At 34.8% G+C, this 22037-nt stretch overlaps 4 protein-coding genes and 3 pseudogenes across 11 annotated transcripts; 2 read left to right on the top strand and 5 right to left on the bottom strand.

Annotated features, from left to right (window-relative positions):
- Positions 1-609: 609 nt before the first annotated feature.
- Positions 610-1681, bottom strand: LOC104769391 (uncharacterized; annotated as a pseudogene).
- Positions 1682-5015: 3334 nt separating this feature from the next.
- On the bottom strand, positions 5016-6252 carry LOC104769392 (dehydration-responsive element-binding protein 3 pseudogene; annotated as a pseudogene). The gene has a single exon (XR_015593561.1). The product of XR_015593561.1 is annotated as a dehydration-responsive element-binding protein 3 pseudogene (transcript).
- A 4607-nt stretch (positions 6253-10859) lies between these two features.
- Positions 10860-12255, bottom strand: LOC104769393 (uncharacterized; annotated as a pseudogene). The gene is made up of 4 exons (XR_015593562.1): positions 11889-12255; positions 11587-11710; positions 11423-11493; positions 10860-11336 (listed from the first exon to the last, which is right to left on the bottom strand). The product of XR_015593562.1 is annotated as an uncharacterized LOC104769393 (transcript).
- A 168-nt stretch (positions 12256-12423) lies between these two features.
- On the bottom strand, positions 12424-15231 carry LOC147918468 (putative glycosyltransferase At3g07620). 2 transcript variants are annotated; one of them, XM_087505983.1, is made up of 5 exons: positions 15011-15231; positions 14333-14842; positions 14110-14240; positions 13412-13766; positions 12424-13208 (listed from the first exon to the last, which is right to left on the bottom strand). In XM_087505983.1, the coding sequence occupies exons 2-5, from the start codon at positions 14834-14836 to the stop codon at positions 12555-12557; spliced, it is 1644 nt and encodes a 547-aa protein (XP_087362109.1). In that variant the 5' UTR covers positions 14837-14842; positions 15011-15231; the 3' UTR covers positions 12424-12554. The 2 variants fall into 2 exon arrangements, with proteins under 2 accessions (XP_087362109.1, XP_087362108.1); XM_087505982.1 differs by having other exon boundaries at positions 14333-14862; positions 15011-15210.
- Positions 15232-15904: 673 nt separating this feature from the next.
- On the bottom strand, positions 15905-17097 carry LOC104705429 (uncharacterized). Its single transcript, XM_010421436.2, has 2 exons — positions 16602-17097; positions 15905-16380 (listed from the first exon to the last, which is right to left on the bottom strand). Exons 1-2 carry the CDS (start codon positions 17061-17063, stop codon positions 16021-16023), a joined length of 822 nt encoding a protein of 273 aa, XP_010419738.2. The 5' UTR covers positions 17064-17097; the 3' UTR covers positions 15905-16020.
- A 195-nt stretch (positions 17098-17292) lies between these two features.
- LOC104769397 (protein NONRESPONDING TO OXYLIPINS 2, mitochondrial) lies at positions 17293-18808 on the top strand. Of its 2 annotated transcripts, none has more exons than XM_087505985.1 (3): positions 17293-17641; positions 17766-17884; positions 18522-18808. In XM_087505985.1, exons 1-3 carry the CDS (start codon positions 17511-17513, stop codon positions 18545-18547), a joined length of 276 nt encoding a protein of 91 aa, XP_087362111.1. In that variant the 5' UTR covers positions 17293-17510; the 3' UTR covers positions 18548-18808. The 2 variants fall into 2 exon arrangements, with proteins under 2 accessions (XP_087362111.1, XP_087362110.1); XM_087505984.1 differs by having other exon boundaries at positions 17431-17641; positions 17766-17950.
- A 271-nt stretch (positions 18809-19079) lies between these two features.
- LOC104769398 (uncharacterized) lies at positions 19080-21250 on the top strand. 4 transcript variants are annotated; one of them, XR_015593564.1, is made up of 9 exons: positions 19080-19355; positions 19457-19513; positions 19613-19682; positions 19765-19806; positions 19897-19970; positions 20364-20445; positions 20525-20610; positions 20711-20817; positions 20922-21250. XR_015593564.1 is itself a non-coding variant. In XM_010493602.3 (9 exons), exons 1-9 carry the CDS (start codon positions 19164-19166, stop codon positions 20982-20984), a joined length of 762 nt encoding a protein of 253 aa, XP_010491904.1. In that variant the 5' UTR covers positions 19080-19163; the 3' UTR covers positions 20985-21250. The 4 variants fall into 4 exon arrangements, 1 of the variants encoding a protein (XP_010491904.1); XR_015593565.1 differs by having other exon boundaries at positions 19897-19966; positions 20364-20434; XM_010493602.3 differs by having other exon boundaries at positions 20364-20434.
- Positions 21251-22037: the final 787 nt, after the last annotated feature.

Raw genomic sequence — 22037 nt, forward strand, 5'->3', positions numbered from 1 at the left:
CAGGATGTCCAAGTCTCTCATGCCAAATCTTAAATGTATTAGTAAACTTTGAGTTTACTGTAACATACGATGCGAATACATTTATTTTTGTGCAATATAATCCAGATGATAACATTGGTAACTCTTCCAATATATGTTTTTCCTCGGATTTGATGCAAAGATATTCAATGCCATTCTTATTCATAGTCTATATGATATCCATTTTTTCGGATATCTCTGAAACTTATCAAGTTTCGTTGAGACTTAGGGGAATATAATGCATTTTTTATTTCAAATTTTGTTCCCCTTGGCATTGAAAAATTGGCTTCGCCAAAGCCCATTATAATCTTTGCATTTCCAGATATAGTGCTCACGCCTTTAGCGGAATCATTCATTTTAAGAGAGGAGAAATATTTTTTATCTCTAAATATTGAGTGCGTAGTAGCACTATCTGCTAGACACATTTCTTCATCCTCAATCTCAAAAGTTGACATTTTCTGGAGATAAAACATTCATAATATATGCATTAATATATAACAAAGTCTTAGGAGATTTAAAATATATTACAAAAAGACTTTAAACACCAAAAGTTTTACAAGCATATTTTACATAAAGATTTTAATCGCATGATTATCCACTCTCTTGATTGACGAGGAAATCTGCGATATCAAGATGAGTTTCATCATTGAGACCATGGTAGGAAGGTCCAGCTTCATTTGAGATGAGATTGGTCTCAACGTCTCTTTCTTTTTCCTTTTGAGACGCTTGATATAGATCGGCCAAATGCTTTGGTATACGACAAGTTTGGTACCAATGACCTTTCATGCCGCATCTGTAACAACTACTCTCATCCTTTTTCTTTATAACACGGCTGGCATCATTAGAATAGTGACCTCTTCCTCTACCTCGGCCACGACCTCCTCCACACCCACGACCACGGCCACGGCCTCGACCGCGTCTGCGTCCTCGTCCTTGCCAATTATAACTGGATGAAGCAACATTCACTTCTGGAAGTGGAGCTGATCCAGTTGGGCGAGTTTAATGATTCAGCATCACGAGTTGATTATTTTGTTCAGCAACAAGAAGAACGTGCATTAACTCAGAAAATCGAGTGTATCCTTTGGTCCGGTATTGTTCTTGCAGGATTACATTTCCAGGATGAAAAGTTGAGAGCGTTTTTTCGATCATATCATAATCGCTCACTTCTTCGCCACACAAAGCCATCCTAGAGGTGATTTCGAACATAGCGGAATTAAATTCCCCAACACTTTTGTAATCCAAAAACCGGAGATTTAACCACTCATGTCTAGCTTTTGGTAAGATCACATATTTCTGGTGATCAAACCTATCTTTGAGTGATTGCCAAAGATCTACAGGATCTTCTTTCGTGATGTACTCGTTTTTCAGATTATCGTGGAGGTGGTGGCGTAAAAACACCATGGCCTTGGCCTTATCCTCATCTGACGTCGTTTTCGACGGATCGATGGTGCTTAAAAGCCCATCCGATCTTAGATGCATTCGTGCATCCGATGCCCATGTCATATAATTTTTTCCAGATACATCAAGGGCAAGGATTTCGAGTCTGGCGAGATTTGACATAATTATCTACATGAATAATAAGTCCATTATTAATTTATTCATGAGATTTTGAGGAGGCAGAGCCTTCCATAATATAATATAAATCTTAACATATGATCGAGAAGGCAGAGCCTATCTTTCTGATCAAGAATGTAGATCTATATGATCAAGGAGGCAATGCCTACCATTATGATCAAGGAGAAGACATAGTCTTTTTACTCCGTAAATATCTCATATATATATATATATATATATATTCTTGAATTTAAAGGAATTTAAATAAATTTTAAATAAACAAATTCGACATAAATTAGATGTTACCTCAAAAGAGTGATCTGTATAGAAACGGTTGGATCGGTTGAAGCAGAGAGACGATCGTGCTGATAACGTAATATAAACTATAACTATAATACACCTATATGTGATAACGTAATATAAACTATAACTATAATACACCTATATATGTATATAGTTTTCTATAAAGTAAAACAAGAAATATTAAAGAGAGGGAGAGAGAGAAGAGGCTACGAGAGAGTGGGGGAAGAGTAAAAGCTTTTGTCTTCTTATTATCACTTTCTCATGTTGTACAATTCATATTTATAGTGGAATGAAAGAGTTATGAGTCATACTACTTATTAACATGGTAATAACATGTGTGATGACATGTGTTGATGGATTAATCAACTTGTTTTACAACAAAATACACTATTTCTTTTTAAAAAAATCCCGGTGATCCTACTCTTCCAAATATATATACTCTGGCATTAAATCTAATAATTTTTGACAATTATCTGCACTAACTGATATATATCCAGACCTAATTGGAAATATATATATTTACGTCATCCCCTAATTATGAAGAATGAGATCGCATGTAGAATTTATCTGGAGCTCTAATTGCTAAGTCAAATTCTATATTTCTGTAGTTGTGTAAACTTAATTTTTGTAAAAAAGGTTGTAAAGTTACTGTTCATGCTTCTTTACTACGTGATCATAGATTCGCTAAAAGAACGTGGAAGTAAGCGCTGCTACAATCCATTAATCTGTAAAAAAATAGTACTCTCCACCAAAAGAAATACTAAAGGTAATGTAAACACGTAACAACCAGAGAAAAAAACACATAACAACCAACGACGTAAAATATCATTATTTATCTTAAATAATATTCTTTCCGTTTCAAAAATATAAGATGTTTTAACTAAAACATACAGATTAAGAAATCTTTACTTTTAACAAGTTCAACTAATCAAAAACAATACTGCATAATATAAAATACTAAACTAATATAAAAGTTGCATAGAAACTTATATTATGAAACAAAAAACTTCTCTAGAACATCTTATATTTTGAATTAGAGGGAATATTAAACATATTTAATTTGTTTCACTCTATTGATAAAAAAATAAAAAGGATATCTATTTTAAATATTTGATCATTCCATGTCCTGATGTCCCACGCTAGCTAGCTCTCGTAAGAAAGTCTTAAGGGGTAAAATCCAAAACATTTCATATGTTTTAAACGGTGTCAGTGACATCATTTTATCATTATTGTAATAGTTTTGGTGACAATAGTCCTTATCTTTCATCTTTATCTTTAACCAAAAAAAAGACACTAGTCTTTATCTTGGACGAAGCTTGTCGTTGTATGTTTTATAATAAACAAATATCATGTTGAAAATCTACAAAACTTTTGGAATTTGCCAACTGTTAGATACATTTTACACTGATTAGAGAGAGTAATTTTAGCTTAAATCGATATGTAACCTCGAGTGGAATAACGATATGACTAAGACAGTTCAATTTTATGGATATTCCACTTTAGACCAAGTAGTTTATGGATCATCACATCTCTTTTTCATGATTATATAATTATCATAAAAAACGAGATGTTGGGAGTTCAAAAGATATGCATTTGACAGGACTAGACATGTCGGTATGTCACCATTCTTCATTCTCCCCATATTATATGATCATTCGTCATTCATGTCATATAGACTCAGATTTATAATTAAGTCTACATTCATCTTAGGGGTAATTACTATTTATAAGTGTCAACTAGTTCCGTCTTTTTAGTTTTTTAACCTGTTCCAGTAACACTTACATTTTCTCAGTGGAAAATACTAACATCCTTTAGATAATAACATTCTCATTTTGCTTTAACATAAATTACCCTTGCATGCTGTCCACATAGTAATAACTAAAGGACATTTTCTGCAATATGAAAATTTTTCACACAATTCGAAGACATTAACAAACCTTTAAAAACTTTCAGTTAACAACACTTTTCAAAATTTCTTGTGTATATGTTTCCAATATACTTAAAATCAGCTTTTAATATCAGTATGTTCCACTATTATAGAACAAAAACATTAGTACGTAGTTTCTCAGCCTTTTCACACATTTTTAGATACTCTTTTTTTTTTTTGTTGAATTTTAGAAACTCTTTTTCATAACTTTCTCATGTAAAACATTGGTAGTCGTTTTCATCATTCATTGACACTTTTATCCTAAATAAAATCTAAATCGCAAATTTTAAACTCTAGTTCCGAAATCATTTTGACAAAAATTTAATCATATCCCCAGATATCAAAATCCAAATTCTAAAACCAAAATCTTAAATCCTATTTAGCTTCTTAAACTCACGAAAAGAGTGATGCCGCCGCAATGGTGGTGGTAGAAGTGTTTGCGACAAAAGTTTGGCTAAAAAGAAAACAAGAGAAGGCAAGAGACATAAAATGAAAGAGAGAAGGAACTCATTCATTTTAATATTAAACTATTAAGTCTTGATCTATACATTATTTTTTAGTTGATGCATGAAGATCATAATGAAACTATGATAACTTTGCCTTTAATCTAACTTACCGTAGAATCAGAACCAAAAAAGAAAAAAAAAACACATTTGTGGAGCTAGCTAATCAGATCTGATTTTATGATAAGCCTTTCTCTTTCTAATTCTAAAATAAAACGAGTTGTGTGATGCTATTTTGTGGCTTATATTGTCCAAGAATTTTTTCCTTTTTTTGGACAAAATATTGTCCAACAATTTAAGTGGGAAAATTTGGTCATTAATATACTAATAGATGAAATAAAGTATTGCATGGATGTATAATATAATATATGTGGCTGTGTAATGTTCGCGTCAGCTTTGGACAAGTTGCTCTCGCTTCGTGTTTTTTTCTTCTTTTTACCCTAACGTAACTCACTGTCTCCATTCCATTTATGTCGACAAAACAAAGTATTAATCGATAGTGATCAGACTCAAAAAATTTCAATTAATGATTAAAGCGAATTTTCCCATAGTTTTCGTCAAAGAAAAAAACAAAAACAAAAACACGCAACAGTTTTGAACTTTTGATGATTTGCATAATTGCAATATCGTAAAGTTAGTGGACTTTATTTTTATCGCTTATTCATTCACTTGATGAGACTTGCAAAAATATTTCACTTTTTTCCCCCTTCTTTTCCGACAAACAAAACCGATATTTATATATAAAAAAACACAAATAGAGTTTTGTACACGTATCATTATGGAGCTCACACACGCACCCGAAGAAAAAGAAGAAGAAAAAAAACCCTTTCTTAGCTAACACCACAAAACTCAAGGACAAAACAGAAAGGGCTTTAAAAAAAGTGATTAAACAAAACATTAATTATGGTAATTATATAAAATAAACTGTTAAAGATCCCATGACAAGCCATGGCTAAAATTAGGGATGACTCCGTAACCGTAGTTATCATCCGACGACTGTCCCCACGGCGGCGGATATAAACAGTAGTCCATTGAGTCAGAGAACACGAACTCGTTCCCAAGATTAGACGAGTCAACGTCGTAACTCGCTCCAAGACTTGGCAGCTCCACGATCTCACCGAGCTCCTCCGACTCAGTCCTCGAGAGGTCCATCACCAACACAAGGGACTCAAGCGAAGACGTGGAAGATAAAGACGAAGAGGACGACGAAGACGTGGAAGATGAAAACGACGTCATTGGTTCCATGTGAGCTGCTTTGAGAGCTGCTGTCTGAATGTCTCGAGGGCTTAGCGAGACGGGTCGAGGAAATGAGTCAGCGAGTTCAGGGAAGTTAAGTATAGCTGAGGTTCCTTTTATGCTCAGAGCCGCTACGTCGTGTGCACGCGCCGCCATCTCCGGCGTCGGGAAAGTTCCGAGCCAGATACGTGACTTCTTCCTCGGCTCACGAATCTCCGACACCCATTTCCCCCAGTTCCTCATCCTTACCCCACGATAAACCGGGTGTTTACCGGAGTCTCTCTCACGTTTCGTCTTCTTCTCGTTTTGCTCTGCTTTGCTTTTATGACTCACTGAGTTAGACTCCGAGTTAGGTACAAGATGCTGAGTCACTCTCTCCGAGCGGAGGTTGTAGTATTCCTCCACGGACGCACTACCTGCCATTGTTTAGCTTAGGCACACGAATATATCGTACAAAGTCTATTATTATTCTGATTGCTTTCTACGATTCGGATCCCAAGATTTATGCTAATAGAGGAAATAGGTTCAGGGTGAAAAGGAAAAAATATAAGTTTGAGAACTATTCAAAATGAGGAAAAGAAAAGGAAACAGGGCAGTGTGTAGTTAAGAAGAAATAAGGGAGAAACTGAGTGATATGAGAAGAAGAAATGTTGGTGAAATTTTGTCTAACACTTCTCAGTCACTCAAAATATTTATACGCATTAATATTTTGGGTACGTGGTTAGAGAGAAGGAGGGGGGGTTTATAATGGGACCAAAAACAATGCAATAAGTCTATTGAATAAAGGAAATGGACCCAATGGCTCTATTTATTTTGTTTTGTTTTTCTTTCTTTAAAGACCCACTCTATTTTTTTATTAGTATACATTGCTATTAGTATAAAACGACACACTTGGGGGGTCACTGTTTGCTTTAATGGTTCTTAAAAATCATATTATGCAACTAAATTAGGAAAGCAAATCAATACTTCTTATATAAAATGATTATGAGACGACTATATTTAGAAGGGTGTTGAAAAACGACTTTGTCCCTGCCGGCCGGGTACGTAAATTATATGAAATTGTCTCCAAGATGAACATGGTGAGACAAGTCTTTTCTGTTTTTTTTTTTTTTTTTTTTTTTTTTTGTGTGTGGTAAAGAACTTTTCACCTCAATTTTACTGTTTTATTATCCTTTACCCTGATTTTAGACTCATTGTATCATACATTTGCATTTACATATGCCTGCTCATGTGACGCCAATCGATATATGCACATATATATATAATGGTTGGTATTCTGATTTTGATTCGAATTAAATGCAAATACTTTCTTGTCTTTCAGAATCTTTATATGAACATGTAAATCAGTATATGTATTAAAAATTTCCTTTTGATGATTTTTTGTTACGGTACATATTAGAATCATTTTTATTTTATATGCTGCAGGTAGGTATTAATCATTGTAAAGAATTTTAAAATCATAGTACGTAATATGATAATTAACATCTGTCCTAGTCTTGATCTGATCTACAAAAACAATCTATATATCAGCCAACTGCTATTAGGTTAAAATTGGTTCTAAAAAAAAGAGAGAGTACATTTTCGTGTAATAATACAAATAAAGAAAATAAGTATGCAAAGGAAACTTCAAGAAATGTCAAGGGACATTAACTTGTTCAATCATGGGACCGTATTTGCGTACCTATAAGGACGAGTTTCTGTCAAAGACACACACTATATATATATTAAAGTCTTCTATTAATCATGCCCAACAAAAAAACGTCTAACTAATCATCATTTTGCGTTTTAATTAATTCTCAAATAATAGCTATATACTGTATAACTTATAAGTACTTGCAAGTTGCAATGAACGACGTTGTTTGTTCCTCTCGTGTCATCAATTGTACTTGTATGCATTTATATTGATATTTGATCATATACATATAACTAATTATCAATATATATACATATATATATATATATATATAGTTATATGCTAATTTTCTCAAAAGACCGAAACAGATCAACTGCATGCTTATAAAAGACTTAAATTCAAAATGACTCGTAAGTAGTTTTTATACATTTTATGCTAAATCACCATTTAATTATGTGAGATTCTTACAAGTCTATTACTTGAGATGAAAAGGAAAACTATTCATTGTTTTGAATAAATGAAGAGCAGTACTATACACTAAGTATACATCAATACATGACGAGACGAGAACGATTTAATTACAAGATCACCTCAAACCCCATTACATAATCATGTATTATAAGTTTATAACTAACTTATATGAGTACTTTAATGAATATAATGCTGTATATAGCAATGTGATACGTGGCTGTTTTAATTATACAAGTTGCTTCCTTATCCCCTTTAATAAGATCGTTCAAGCTTCTAGCTAGTTACTCATTTCAGAATTTGTCCTTTAGTTTATGAATGGAGACCATCTCAATAAGCGAAGCGGACCCACTTCTAAATAGAGGGGAGAAAACGATTTATATGTATTTAACAAAAAAAATGTATTTTACTTTATTTTTATTTTGGTCAATTTTATTTGTGTTTATTTAGGCAGACAAAACCAAAATATCAATATCTCCCCGACTATGGTTTTATTAGGTATACAGACCATAAAGTCGAAATTTTTTTAAAAGGTCCAAAATAAGCCTTTTGTAATAGAACGTTTCTTCCTCTTCTTCATATTCTTGCTTTGTGTTCTCGTCGTTTGGTAAGATTTAAAGATATATATATCTAGGGTCAAAGATCCTTAGCCAAAAAGGAACAATTATATAGGGTCAGCGTTCAATTATGAATGTAATGCAATGATTCTCAGATAGTTCCGATAGATCTTGTGAACTAATTTAAAAGTTTAAATGATTTTTTAATACTCTATTTTCGATAGATTTGTGATGGAGTTTATTTGATTTTATATATAGGAAATCAAGCCACATGTGTTAACAAAAATATGTCACAATTTTTTAATTGTAATTAACAAATTCTTACAAAAGTTTAAATGATATTACATTTAGCACCGGACATCAAATTTTTAAGGATTCTAGAAGGCTCAATATGTTTTCTTACAATTGATTCGCTAATTCACCTCTTTCTAACACTTAAAGTTGTCCTATCTTCGGTTTGGACCATTATAACCGCAAGACCACAATGGTATATGTAGTAATTACACTTGAGGTGGGTTTACATAGGTACATTGTGTTGTTTTCAGAATAAAGCACATTTATATTGAAGTTAGAGAATAAATATATGCTCTCCATATTCTTCTCTGACCAATGAAGTATATAATTAAATTGCAGTTGATATCATGGCAGGTAGTTTTTATTCTCTACTCAAAGTATATATGTACATAAAATATCACTATCTTGTGTATATGTTCATTTGATAGACAAAAATTGACAGATAGAGAAAAATGAGACACGTCGAGATGTAGGACATTTACTCTTAACATGTTTTTGCTTTAGAGAGTAGTCAACGAAACACGCAAATTGTTGTCGTTTGGACCCATCCACATCTTGAATTGCTAAATATATTTTTTTAAAATCAATTTCGATCGATGAAACATGAAAAACGATATTAATCTGCCTTAAGACATTGATCTGTGCCATCTTAGTTGATTTAACAACGTAACATACGCTGATGAAACTACAAAAACGTACGGTATCAGTTAATTAAGTTCAAACCCTATTTTTTGTATCAATGCGGTCGTTATCGGATCATATTTTAGATTCGAATTTGATAATACGTGTGAGTTATATACATGGCAGAAAAAAAGATATTTTCGTTTTAGATTGGGACAGACAAAATTTGTTAAGATACTCGTTGTCATGAAGATTTCAATATATTTGAGATTTTGTTTGTTTTAGGAAATGGGGATAATTTAGTTTTGTACACTGGTCTATAAAGGAAAAAGACAAACAAAGGCAAAAGTATTTTTACCAAAACTATATTGCTATATACGTATATATTTACATATTAATATGATAAGAAAGTCGTATTGGGATTGACAATGTATGCGTAATAGTGTGATTGGTACTATTTATTTTAAGATTGTTGATAGATCAGTGTGACCAGTCTAGAGAATTCATTTATTTTTCCGTTAGAAAATCATTAAATAGGATTAGACCTTTCAATGTATTGGATCATTCTTCTTCACTTACCTTTTCCTAATGGCTATCACAGACATAAATAACTGTATGAAAAATTAAAAAAAGTTAAAATGATGAAAAGTTAGAAACAATTAAGATTGTGTAAGAGACGGACAAAATACAAAGAAAACATGATTCTGACTGAAAAAGTACATCAAACATCAACAGTCAAAATTCACCATCACCATTTATTATTTGCCCACTTCTATTTTTTTCTTTTTACTCCAAATTGTTTGGCAAGGAGAAAAAAACATATCATTATTGGAAGAAGATATTCAGGGAAATTAAAGAAGGTATTGACAATTGATTGAGTGCCTGACTATTTGACAGCTTCAGTCCTGCTGCTTGTTTGTCACATGCAATTGCTTATTTACTTGCTTGGTTCATGATATAGCCACACAGTGACTTTGATCAGTATGTTCCAAACGGGGTATTTTTTTAGAGGCACAAAAACCTTCTGCATGTTTTTGGTATAGATAATATTTCCCGACCGCGTCAGTAGAGTTGTTTTTAAGTTGTAAAGATAGAATTATTTAATGAACATGTTTGGAGATTATTAGGGTTGTTTTTGTTGGGTAGGAAAAAATTATTTAGCACATTCTTAGAAATTTAACAATACCTATTAGCACAATCAATAGTGAGAAAACATGAGATCAAATAGCTAAATTTTATTAACTTTTTTTTTAAATATATTGTGCTATCAGATTTTTCCCGGTTCCAAACATGCAATGAGTTCACTGAAGATTGGATGCACTTAAAAAGTGTTCAGGAATTTTGAAGATAGCATGAGCAACATTGAATATAGACTATGTGATCTTATATCTTGAGAGAACATTAATTATTAGAAACAGAGATATTGTGTTCATGAAATCAAATCATCAAGGATATTGAAGTCTGAATAAACTCAATACAAAAAAATTGTTATCTCTTCATAACCCAACAGTCTTATTGAATATGTGAGGCTGGCTCATTTAGATACACAAGCCATCTTTGACAGATTAGTGAATACGATGAGTCGATGACGGTCATGATGAGACTGCCATTGCCTATAACTTATCTAAATGTTGGCCAATGGCCATGGAGTCTGCATGCCTTTCAAAATTGTATAAGTCCGATTAGACAAATTTCTTGTAAAGAATTGAGTTACGTACGCATTCAAAGTAAAACAGTTTCAGCAGTGTTAGGTTAAGATATTACTAAAATTGTATCTCATGATTCTTTGCTTCTACACCAACAACTTCTACACATCTCAATGGTCCATTGACAAGGACCTTACAGGCTACAACAACGATCTCTGATCACTTATTCGATGAACACTAAGAGATAACTTAAGGTTCTTGATCTGATATCTGCTATTGGACATGTTTACCTAAATAAACGAAACAGAGCTTTTTAAAATTTGTATGGTTTACACTTTCCTTCTCTTGTGGCTAAGGATGAAATCATCGTCATCATCAACGACTTTCTTCTTCTTTCTCGGATCTAAACCGCTGTTCTTGGCCGAAGCAGATGTTTTCTGAGAACTCTCCGCTTTGCTAGTAAACGTTGGTGCAGGTTTACTCGGTGTCCCCATCCGAATTTGCTTCATCTTCCTTTGTTTTTTCTCAAAGGCTCGCTTCGCCTTATCCGGAGACAACATACCATGTTCCATTAGCCTGTCCCAACACATTCAAGACCATTATATAACAATGTATTAAAGTTGATCATAAAGACTAGTCAATATATAGTGTTTCTTTCTTACCAGAACTCAGCCATTTCGCTCCCTGGTATTTGTTTAGATAAGGATTCATAAAATATCCTCAAGGGCTCTCTCTGCAAATACAAAAAAACAGAGAAACCAATTAAGAATCAAGAATATGAAAGATATAGTAAAGCATTCATTAGAGATGTTACTCTTATTATAACCTCTTCGGGAATATCAAACTTTTGTCCAGGGTAATGAATAAACCTTCTTCTCTCTTTTAGCTTTTCCTCTGGCTGCTGCTGCAGTTGTTGTTGCTGTGTTTTTCACAGGTATTTTGGGCTTTGCCTTCACAATATTAATATGTTACAAGTTCACGTCATGAATGCTGAATTCATGATAAAAGAGTTCTCCATATAAAATCATTATCATCAAACCCAATTCTAATTTCATCGTTCAATATAATAAGTTCGATCTACAACTAATCCGAATCAACCAATAACTGATACCGATCTACAATTAATACCTGTGTTTTCGCCGCGACGGTGGAAACAGAGACTTTTTCCCGATTTGATGATACCTGTGGTTTCGCCGTGCCGGTGGAAACAGAGGATCTGGGTTTATTATCCGACATGATCGGTCTGCTACTCGTAGAGGAGGAAGCGATCTTCTTCTTGTCCTTAATAGACGGATCGATCTTGACTCTGGATGAAAGAGAAGAAGACCCATCGCGTGGCTCGCTCTTAGCTGAACTTGGTCTTCCCTGTGTCGCCATGAATATAGCTCAGATTTAGTTCAGCTACCTTTTTTGTTTTTGTTTTTTTTTTTTCTGCTCGAAAGAAGAATCCGACAACGATTCTTAGAAAAGTGATGCAATCTTCCGATTAAGTCTTGCCGCTTTCCCATTGTTTATGTAATGAAACGGTAAAAAAAAAACTGAATAGTTTTAACGGTAATTTAAAATTTACACACTCGCCCAAAACGAAAGAAAAATTCTGCTAATTTATATATATAATAAAATATTTTCATTAAAATTAAATAAAATTAAATAAAATTAAATATTTAAGTTAAAAAAATCATTAACTCAAAAATTTATATTTTATTTTAATTTACTTACACACAAAAATATAATTAAACAGAGAGAGTAAGTAAATCGACGTAACAATCCCATAATCCTGGTTAAAACATATGGCTAAAACGTCTGAAAAACCCGGTTATACCAAACCGAATGAAGAATCGTATGAAATAAATCGTACCGAACCGGTTCACCATCATGCCACATGAAATGTTTTTGAACCTTCGACACTCTCTTCTGCATCTCCACGTATCTTCTCACCGGGATCGATACCAGAATCTTCCTCAGATTAGGAATCTCCTTCTCCGGCACGAACACGGCGAAAGATTCCCAGTTAAGAATCTCAAGAAACGGTGGCACAAAGTTATCAGAGATAATCACCGGAACGCAGCCGTAAAGAATCGACTCCACCACTCTAGGGCTATTCACCTCGTAACCTTTAGCGCAAACGCAGTATCTGCTTCGTTTCATGTACCGGATGTACGATTTGTGATCGACACGGTTAAAGATCTTCATATCTGGCTCGGGTCTCGAAGACCAATGGTTAAGCAAGATGGGTCTGACGTAACCGTGTAGGTTTCCGGCGAAGAAGGCGAGGATGGTTCGCTTGGAAGGACGGTTACCTCCAATTTTTCCGTTAGGGTTTTGTGACGAAGAGACTTTTGTTTCCGGCAAAGAGACGTCTTTTCCGACTACGAAGTCTACTCCGACATCAGCGTTACAGAGTGATCTAATGCAGTTCATGTATGGCCCTCTAGTCTCAGCTGGAGCCTATTTTAACAAATATTAACTTACATTAATATATATATTTTTTTAAACGCCAATATACTTATATATTTTTTGCATTTAAATATATATTTCACTTTTCCATAAAATATTATATTTTTATAGTTTAAACATAAAGATACACTTTATTCTAGCTTGTAAAAAGGAAACCTAAATAATGCAAAGAAGGGTTTTAAAGAACATCATACCCAATCATGGCAAGCGGTGAAGAAATGATCAGAGCCGTGAGTTCTATTCCAAAAAGTGTAGTTGGAAGAGATAAGATCGATGTAGTTCCTGAGATATTTGACAAGATTTCTACGACTATGAGAATCATGAACGTAAAGTTTCTGTTGAAGTATTCTGGAACTGAAAGGCAAGTAGAATAGATGAGCTTTGGTGGGATCTTTTGTCAAGAATCTATGGCTACTCTCCATTAGTTTCATAAACCATCCTTCTGATGCGTAAATCCCTTCCATCATTGCTTCTGGCTGATGGAAGATTGGTCTGTCCCCTTCCGCGTAGACGTACACTTTAAGAGTCTGTTCCATTAGCTCATAGCTCCTACAAGAGATTGACCATTTTGTAAACCATATTTTTTTTCTTATTAACATATATTATTTGGTCTTAAATCTGACGACTGAGAAAAGACCAACGACATGAAAACAAAAATTTGTTTACGTATATGTATGTTTGCTTATAGTTTAATTTTTTTATCTTAAGAAATTCATATTTTTACTGAAAAGTTAAAAAATATATAAAATGCGAAGCCAAGGGCAATAACCAAGATCGAAAAACACTAAAATATTGTGTTTTCCTTTTAATGTAAAATCAAATGCTGACACAAGAATTAGGCCTGTCTACTCTTATATAGTTCTATATTTGTCAGATTGGTTAAACGGTAAACCTTTTGAAAGTAGATAGGTTATGGTAGAGAGGCGCATAAAGAGTATCATCCTTCTTGACCAAAGCGGCGTTCTTGATCTTGTCTCTTGCAGTTTTAAGCTCTTCGTCCACTTTTGATCCCCAAAGAGGTGCCTATGAACATGAAAAATAATAGAAAAACAGGTAATGAACAGAGTTATGAGTAATAAGAAACTGGAGCTTATGGTGTAAAATCATTTGCATACAAGTGAATTTTTTGGATCATTATGCCGCTTCCACATCATATTGTTCATCTGAGTTATTGATATGACAACTAAAGGTGGCTTTTTGGTGTTCCTCTGTTCATGTTTCTTGCGGATTCTAGGGATTTTGGGTTGAAGAGAATGCAGAGAACTAGTGGTGGTTTCATTGCCTTTACTTTGCCGAGAAGCTTCTGTTTTGGGAGCATCATTCAGAAACTTGTGCTCAAAACTCTTCGAGACTTTCGTTGTGCTATTATACGGCTTGAATCCAGACGATGCTTCTTCTTGAGATGCAAGAAACGTTTCATTTTCAGCACTTTTGGTGGTGTTATAATTGGAATCTCTGAACTTAGAAACGTTTACATTTCCAGGTGAAAAAATAGATAATGGTGCCAGCTCGAAATACTGAAGGCCTAAAACGAAGGCAACAACCAGAACCATGAGAAGAACAACTCGAGAACATGTTTCTGCTCGGCCTAGAAACCGCAAACCCCGAATTTGATCCATCACAACCTGAAAAAGAGCTTAGATTTCTATTGAAAACAATATTAGTTTTGTCTAATAAACTCATCAAAATCCAAAACTAAATACACCAACTGTAACTAATACATGAACTTTAAGGCTAAAAGCTTATGTACTGATTCATGAGGATTGTTCCAGAAACAGAACTTGATCACTTACAGGGACATCAGAAAAGAGCTGGTTGATATATAGAACTCTCGGATCCGAGAGGTTCTTTGAAGTTTCTTGGAGTGATCATCATAAAAAAAAAAAAACTAGACAAATAATTAACAAGCAAAGAGACAACAAGACAAGGGAATCGATGACTTTTAATTTTGTACAATCAAAAGTCTTGACTAATTAAGTATACCAGACAAAACAGTGTTTTGGATTGACAAGCCAACAAGGTATGATAATAACTTTTCTCATATTTCAGAAGATACCTCCTTAATTATCTATGTTTGGTCAATTATGGCCCATAGTTTTCTTTTCCAAAAGCTGCCTCTGTTTTGTTTTTTTCCTACTACATTATTTTTAAACATGTAAACCATAGCTACTAAAAATATCACCTAGTCAGTTTTCCTACACAAAGTACTACAGCATATACTTACTTATTTTTAGTAGTTGACTTGATTAATACTATATAGTACTTGTAGAACTTAATATCTTACACAATCCAAGAAAATGTATATATAAAAGGGCTCTCAAAACAATGAGCTTATATATTTGAAGTTTGAAGTTCAGTGTCAGCGTTTGCATCCCGCACTCTGCTCTACAACGTGATCCAGGCATTGGAAGTTGCGCATCTCTGTATTTTCCCCAAGAGAAAATTAAATCCTCAGAATCATTTGTTATCTACCATTGGTTAAAGTCCTCAAAATTAAATCCTTAGAAGTTGCTAAATTTTTCTCACTAAACGCAAAACTATTAACTGCAAAATTTTTGCGTACCTTAAAAAAAACTTAAGTACGTACCTAACCGATCTCCCTCAACATGCCAAATTTTTAATGGTTTCTACTGATATATTGCGAGGGCGAAACTATACCAATTATCTCAATAATCATTGACCACATATGTCAAACAATAAAATTAATCTTATATATGCAATGAAGACCTACAATTGTTGTTAAATGTACAGTATTTTGTTTAAAATGATAATAAGAATCACAACAATCAATCCTTCAACTTCCTCAACATGGCCGTTGGCTCGTGCCAACACCATCCCCTTCCTCTTCATCAACGTAAGGAGCAAGATTCAAGTAACAAATACCTTGGCAGTTGTCATAACTACCACCAATATTAGGACTCTTACTAGAACTATTGGCTCGCCACCGTGCACGGCATACAACGCAGATGCCTGGCCGCCGTCCACGACTCCTCCTCCACGCCAGCATGCATTCTTCATGCACCTTGTTCTTGCAGACTTTGCACTTCACCACCGCGAGTTCCTTCTCCTCGCCTCCACCATTTTCGCCGTTTACACTTTTAATTCCGTTAATATCGTCTAGACATATTGGACATGTTGCTGGCTCTTCGTCCACCTCATTTTCCTATTCAATTTATCAAATGATATATTGTTTAAACATTGATTTTTTAGGATAAGAAAAACGCAACCATTAATTAAATACATGTAAAAGATTTAGGTTCTTATTTACATTTTCGTTTTGGATATATTTTTATGTAAACGACGTAGTTAATTTCTTAAACAAAATGTTTAATGAATTTTCATACGATGGCAGATGTATACCTCAGGGTAAAAAAAAAGTCTTACCATTTTACTGGTGGAGGAGGATGATTTAGTAGTATCGCCAGGTTGAGAAGCGGCGGCTGAGAAAAGCTGAAGAAACCGTTGCTGGAGATGAAAACTGGCTAGGCAGTCAGGCCGTGTCGGTGCTGAAAGCAGGCGGTAGAGGAGACATGGCCGGAGTCTCCGTTGCCTTAGACACTTATCATCAAGAGGAAGCCCAAGAACTCGGATCAAGACAAACAAGATGTGTTTGCACGGTTTCTGACGGTCGGGACAAGTACAAGTCGGTGTAGCCGTTAGCGTCACCGTGTAAACGTTACACGTCGCACCGAGAACATGAAAAGTTCCGCCATTTGGACGGTTGAGAAGACGGATCCGGTGACCGAGAGCTCGAAGTATCCGATCTGCCACCGGTTGAGCCAAGAAATACCGTTGGTCTCGGTTACTTACGTACGGAGATATTTGATTCGATCCGACAGATTCCATAGATTTTTAATAGTTCCGTTACAACAGTTGGAGATTATGCGATTACATATTTATATTTGTTGAGTATAAAGGTGTACAGTTACGTATACACGTCATGTAATTTTGTGAAGATTCTTTGTATGAAACAATGGCACACGTGTGGAATAACGGCGACGTGTAGGAGATCACAAAGACAGCGTTACACGAAAGGCGACGTTCATTTATTTGGGCTCAGGCAAAAAAAGTTCTCAACTATATTCGCGACCCAATTTAATTGATCTGAAATTTAGACGTCGTGTTGTTTTTATAAAGGACTGTGGCAAAGCATGACATTTATTTTTCATTGACTGTTGTCGAAAACGTCGTCGTTGAGCTTAAACCTCGTAAAAACCCAATCCTTTTTCTTGCTCGAAGTTAAACCTAGAAATCAAAATCTCAGCTTCAGATTCGTTTCGTTATCCGGCAAAAATGGCTTCTCGATGTCGATCTTTGTCTAAACCAGCGTTTTCTATGTTTAGATCTGCAATGAACAAGCCCTCGGTTCGACCCAAATCGGCTTCATCGTTTCTCGGCGTCCCTCCTTCGCCTGGGCTTTCGAGGTAAATCAGCTGATTGATTGATTTGATTTGTTTTTTTCCCCTTAAATGTGAGTTGTGGATTCGTATTCTGAGTGCCCAATTCATGTATTTTGTTAAAGGTTTGTTCTTTTTTGACTTTCGATAGGCCGATTGGTCAGCTGGGATCACTTCAATCGTTGCTTCCATTGTATAGTGCGGTGGCTTCAGCTAGATTGACTTCGTGCCTCGGTATCGATTCACAGAATTCTAGGTCATTAGCTCAGGGTATGCTCTGCAGTGCGAATCCAGGAGTTTGATATTCTTCCAAATGTTTTGTGTTTTAGTATATCTGTAAGCAACTCTTTTATGTTTTACTCTTTGATCTTTGCATAGCTTCGAACTTACATGTTGTTTACTCTTGGTTTCAAATTAGAGCTTTGATTCTCTTCATTTAGAATCTGTAGCAGTTTATAGCTGAATTGGAGTGTTGCCTTTGCTGGATAGCTCTGTGCAACTTTGATACCTATCTTTGCAAAAATGAGTATTGACATTCAGAATTCAGAAAATTATCACAGATCTCAGCTGTTTTCAACTTTCCCGTCCTGCTCCGCATTGGTTTGATCTTGCTTTGCTATTTCTTTCACATTGTGCAGTTTCATTAGGACTATTTGCAGTTTTTTAGTGTACTATTAGTGTTTGCAGGGACATATAGATTCGTTGGTTATATGCTCATGAAAGAATTGTTTTTGCATAAGAATCTTGTAATTGGCTTGAAGATGAAAAAGATGCCAATTTGGTGTTGCTCTTTTTCGTCATCTACTCTTCTTTGAACTTTTTGTAGTGTTATTGATTGAAGAATACATCAACTGAGATCAGTTTTTATGGCACATATGCTAATCTATGTCTATCATGAATCTTGCAGAGCTTGGCCTAAGCGTACCTCGATAATGAGACCAGACTCGAAGAAAAATGGATTCGTTTTTAGATGAGATTCTCCGCATTTTTTGCTTTTGCTGGTCTAGTTCAGTTCACTCAGATCAGTTCTCTGTTTTATGGGTGATAATATACTCTCTTTCTTTTGTTACATTCCAATTAAGCAACACTATGTATGTCTTTTGGAATTTCTATGTTCAACACATCAAAGATTGAACAATAATAGTGTCTTGTCTATGCCATTGGGTTAAGCGCCATGGTTTAGCTATTTCATTATTGGCTAGTTTCTTTTGTTACTTGATTATGTATTATCAGTTGTTATTCAAAATATTTTTTATTTAGGATGGATTAATCTAGTGATATATAACTATCAAAATGATCTACAGTGTTAAAGTTGAGCCAACCCCATGCCATGAGATGGACCACCCAAACAAAACTCTATGTAGTGTGTTAAAACACCTTACCGTTTTCTAACATTGCTCAAAAATTCAATAAACGCCTTGCCGTTCTCTATCATATAAAACGACGTGACGTCTACTGTATATTCAAACAATAATTACCTTTAATTAGACTCTGAGCAAATTTGCAGCTCTTCTCGACACGAAGAAGAGAGCCAAACAAAAAAAAAAAAATGGAGAAGAAGCGTGAAGGAGTAATGGAAGCAATGAGTCGGATCGTATCAGATCCTTACTATTTCCTCCATTTCATGGCCTTCTTCTCTTACCTTCCGATTCGTAGCTCCGCCGCACCCTACACTTCACATCGACTCTTCGACAGAGAAATCCAAGCATTTCTAGCGTTCCTTATGTTTTCCGCTATTAAGGTTTGTGTTCTTCTTCTTCTGTATATAAATCGAAATTTTCTTAACTCTCTTTACTTCTTCACTTCTTCACTTCATTGATTTGTGCAAAATTCGTTTTGTAGATGGTGAGGGAAGAAACATGGGAAGCTTTCGTTGCCGATAGTTTACTCTACGCTAAGGTTAACAAGACTCTCGCCGATTTCAGATTCCGAAATTGTTTGTCACTTTTAAGATTCATGTGAAATCTGCTGATACACATTTGATTTACTCGCGCCCAGATCTTTCTCATAGCTGTGTCGTTGATTATGGATTATCGAGCGGCGATCTGGTTTAGTGTCATATTTTCAGGTGAGCTCAATTTCAATCTGTTGATAGATCTAGCACCGTGGTTGAGTCTTTCTAAGTTTGATTTGAATGTTTCCTTTTGCAGTTATATATCTATTAGCTCAACAACCAGCATTTAGTAAATTAGGTATGGGGAAGATTCTTCAATTCTTGCTTTTCTGTGGATTTTTGGGAAACAAAAGTTGTTTTCTTTGTAAAATGCTTAAACGTTTTTCAGGAACTGCGAAGAAGCTAACACCTATGCAGTTGGAGGATTTGCTATCAGATGGGAGCACAACAAAATACTGGTTGGTACGTTGCAACTCTTGGCTTTATCTTCTACTTACTTGTGTTAATGTTGTTGCTCTTTTCGAATCAGAGAGGTTATGATTTTTGGATGATACATTTGAAAAACCAAGGAGTAGTATTTGGTTTAACAAAATGATTTTATTGCATAGAGCAGAGTTTACATTCTGATTCTAACTAAGCATGCTGTTTATGAAGCTAGATAATACTTATAGTAGCCTCCCCTTACCATTATGACATCAAAGTTTGTCTTTCTTTTGTTTAGCTGTCAATCAATTACGAAACAGAACTGATCTGCAACATCTAGTAAAACAATGTATGAAATTGGCGCAAAAGGGTACTGTTGTAGGTTTTGTAGCGACTTTTTTATGATGATGTGCCTTTTCACACCTTTTGCAGATAGAATTCTTTGCATGTAGTTCAGCTAAGTGTGTTCGTTCAAGCCGATGCTTTCCCGAGCTCTCCATAACGTAAGCTTTGTGTAAGAATACATACACCCTAGTTTCACTGGTAGTCTTAGGAGACACACTCACTCACTCACTCTTCTTCCGTTTCTTCAGGTACTCGAATAATCTTTTGTCTTTCGGAACTGTTGATCTTGGACTTTTCCCTAATACTGCAGCGCAGTTTGGAATATCTCTTGCCGGTAATAATTCTTCACTAACTCATTTATTTGCACAAACTCAAAAGCACATCTAGAGTCTCTGTTTGTGGAAGCAACTGATCATATTGTGTGACACATATAGGTGGAATGTCTCAGCTTCCAACATACATATTGTTTGAAAAGGGTGTCGAAGTCTCTCGGTTCCCAGACTTTTATGTTGATGCTGCACCTTCTTTACCCATAACCAAGGTTTACATGCTTTGACACAATTGGCAAGAAATCAGTTTTTTTATAATGGCTGCATTGATTCTCTTTAAGGCTTTAATGAATTCCCTTATTGTTGATGTTTGCAGAAACTTCTATGTCAACATTTTGAGCTTGATCGGCTTCTACTTGACTACATAAACGGATCATAGTCGGAGAAAACGGGTAATCGATATACAACTTTCTGGCTTTCTCTTGCAAGAGCAGTATGAACACACATCACCACAATCATCAGACTATTTCATTCGTTTGTTTGTTCTCTTATAATGGGCATTTTTGGTGAGGCTCGCGGGAGAAAACGACAGTATTATACTTTAGTGCTATATAGAGATAGAAAAGATTCTGTTGAAATCTTACGGCTTGAAATTTCAACGAAGTGTTCTTGAATATGATGGTAATGAAATATCAGTTTCTAACATTTACTTGAGTGCTAATCGTATTCATGACTTTTGAGGCTTATTGGCACTCGTACGTCTCTTATTGTGTTGTTTTCATGTGCTTTAACTACGACCCATTATCCTACTTCCTAGGCTATATATCCATGTGTCGATGTGTGGACTAGAAAATTACCATCAAATGAGAAAAAAAAAATTGAACACAAAGAAATTTGAAGAAAAAATCAACTTAATTAGAAAGTATACTCGACCTACCAATTCAAAAATATGGATTATATAACGGGGTTGTAAATTTTGTTTATACTCTTTCTTTCTTCACGAAAGTAAAATTAGTTGTAAATACGATGAAGATGTTTTTTGGTAAAATAAAAAGAGTCGATGGTATATGTATAATTTTAATTTATTGTAACTTACCTAAAAGGTTGGATCGTGGCTTCGTGCGGCGACTACTTCCCAAAGTATCGTGTGTTTCATATATTTACCTGCCATTTATTTGCTCACAAACATTCCAAAACTAAAATATGTAATGAAAGCAACAACTCATTAAGTATGGGGATCCCAACAATAAGTATGTGAAATGGGGAGTAATAAAGAGTCATCGATATCTTTAAAAGACGTGTGGTTAACAGTTGGATGAACAAGAAAATGAATCACTTGGTGAGGATGATGCCTAGTGGCAACCTCTGGTCAACATGTTCCAAAATCCTACTTAAGGCATTAAACAAATTGATTTGATTTATCTCATGTGACTCAGCTTGCTTCTCACTTTCTCGTGTGTATCGTTTTATTTACATATATATATATATAGAG

This window comes from Camelina sativa, chromosome 20 (assembly GCF_030686135.1).
Source record: "Camelina sativa cultivar CO46 ecotype springtype chromosome 20, ASM3068613v1".
Lineage (NCBI taxonomy): Eukaryota > Viridiplantae > Streptophyta > Magnoliopsida > Brassicales > Brassicaceae > Camelina > Camelina sativa.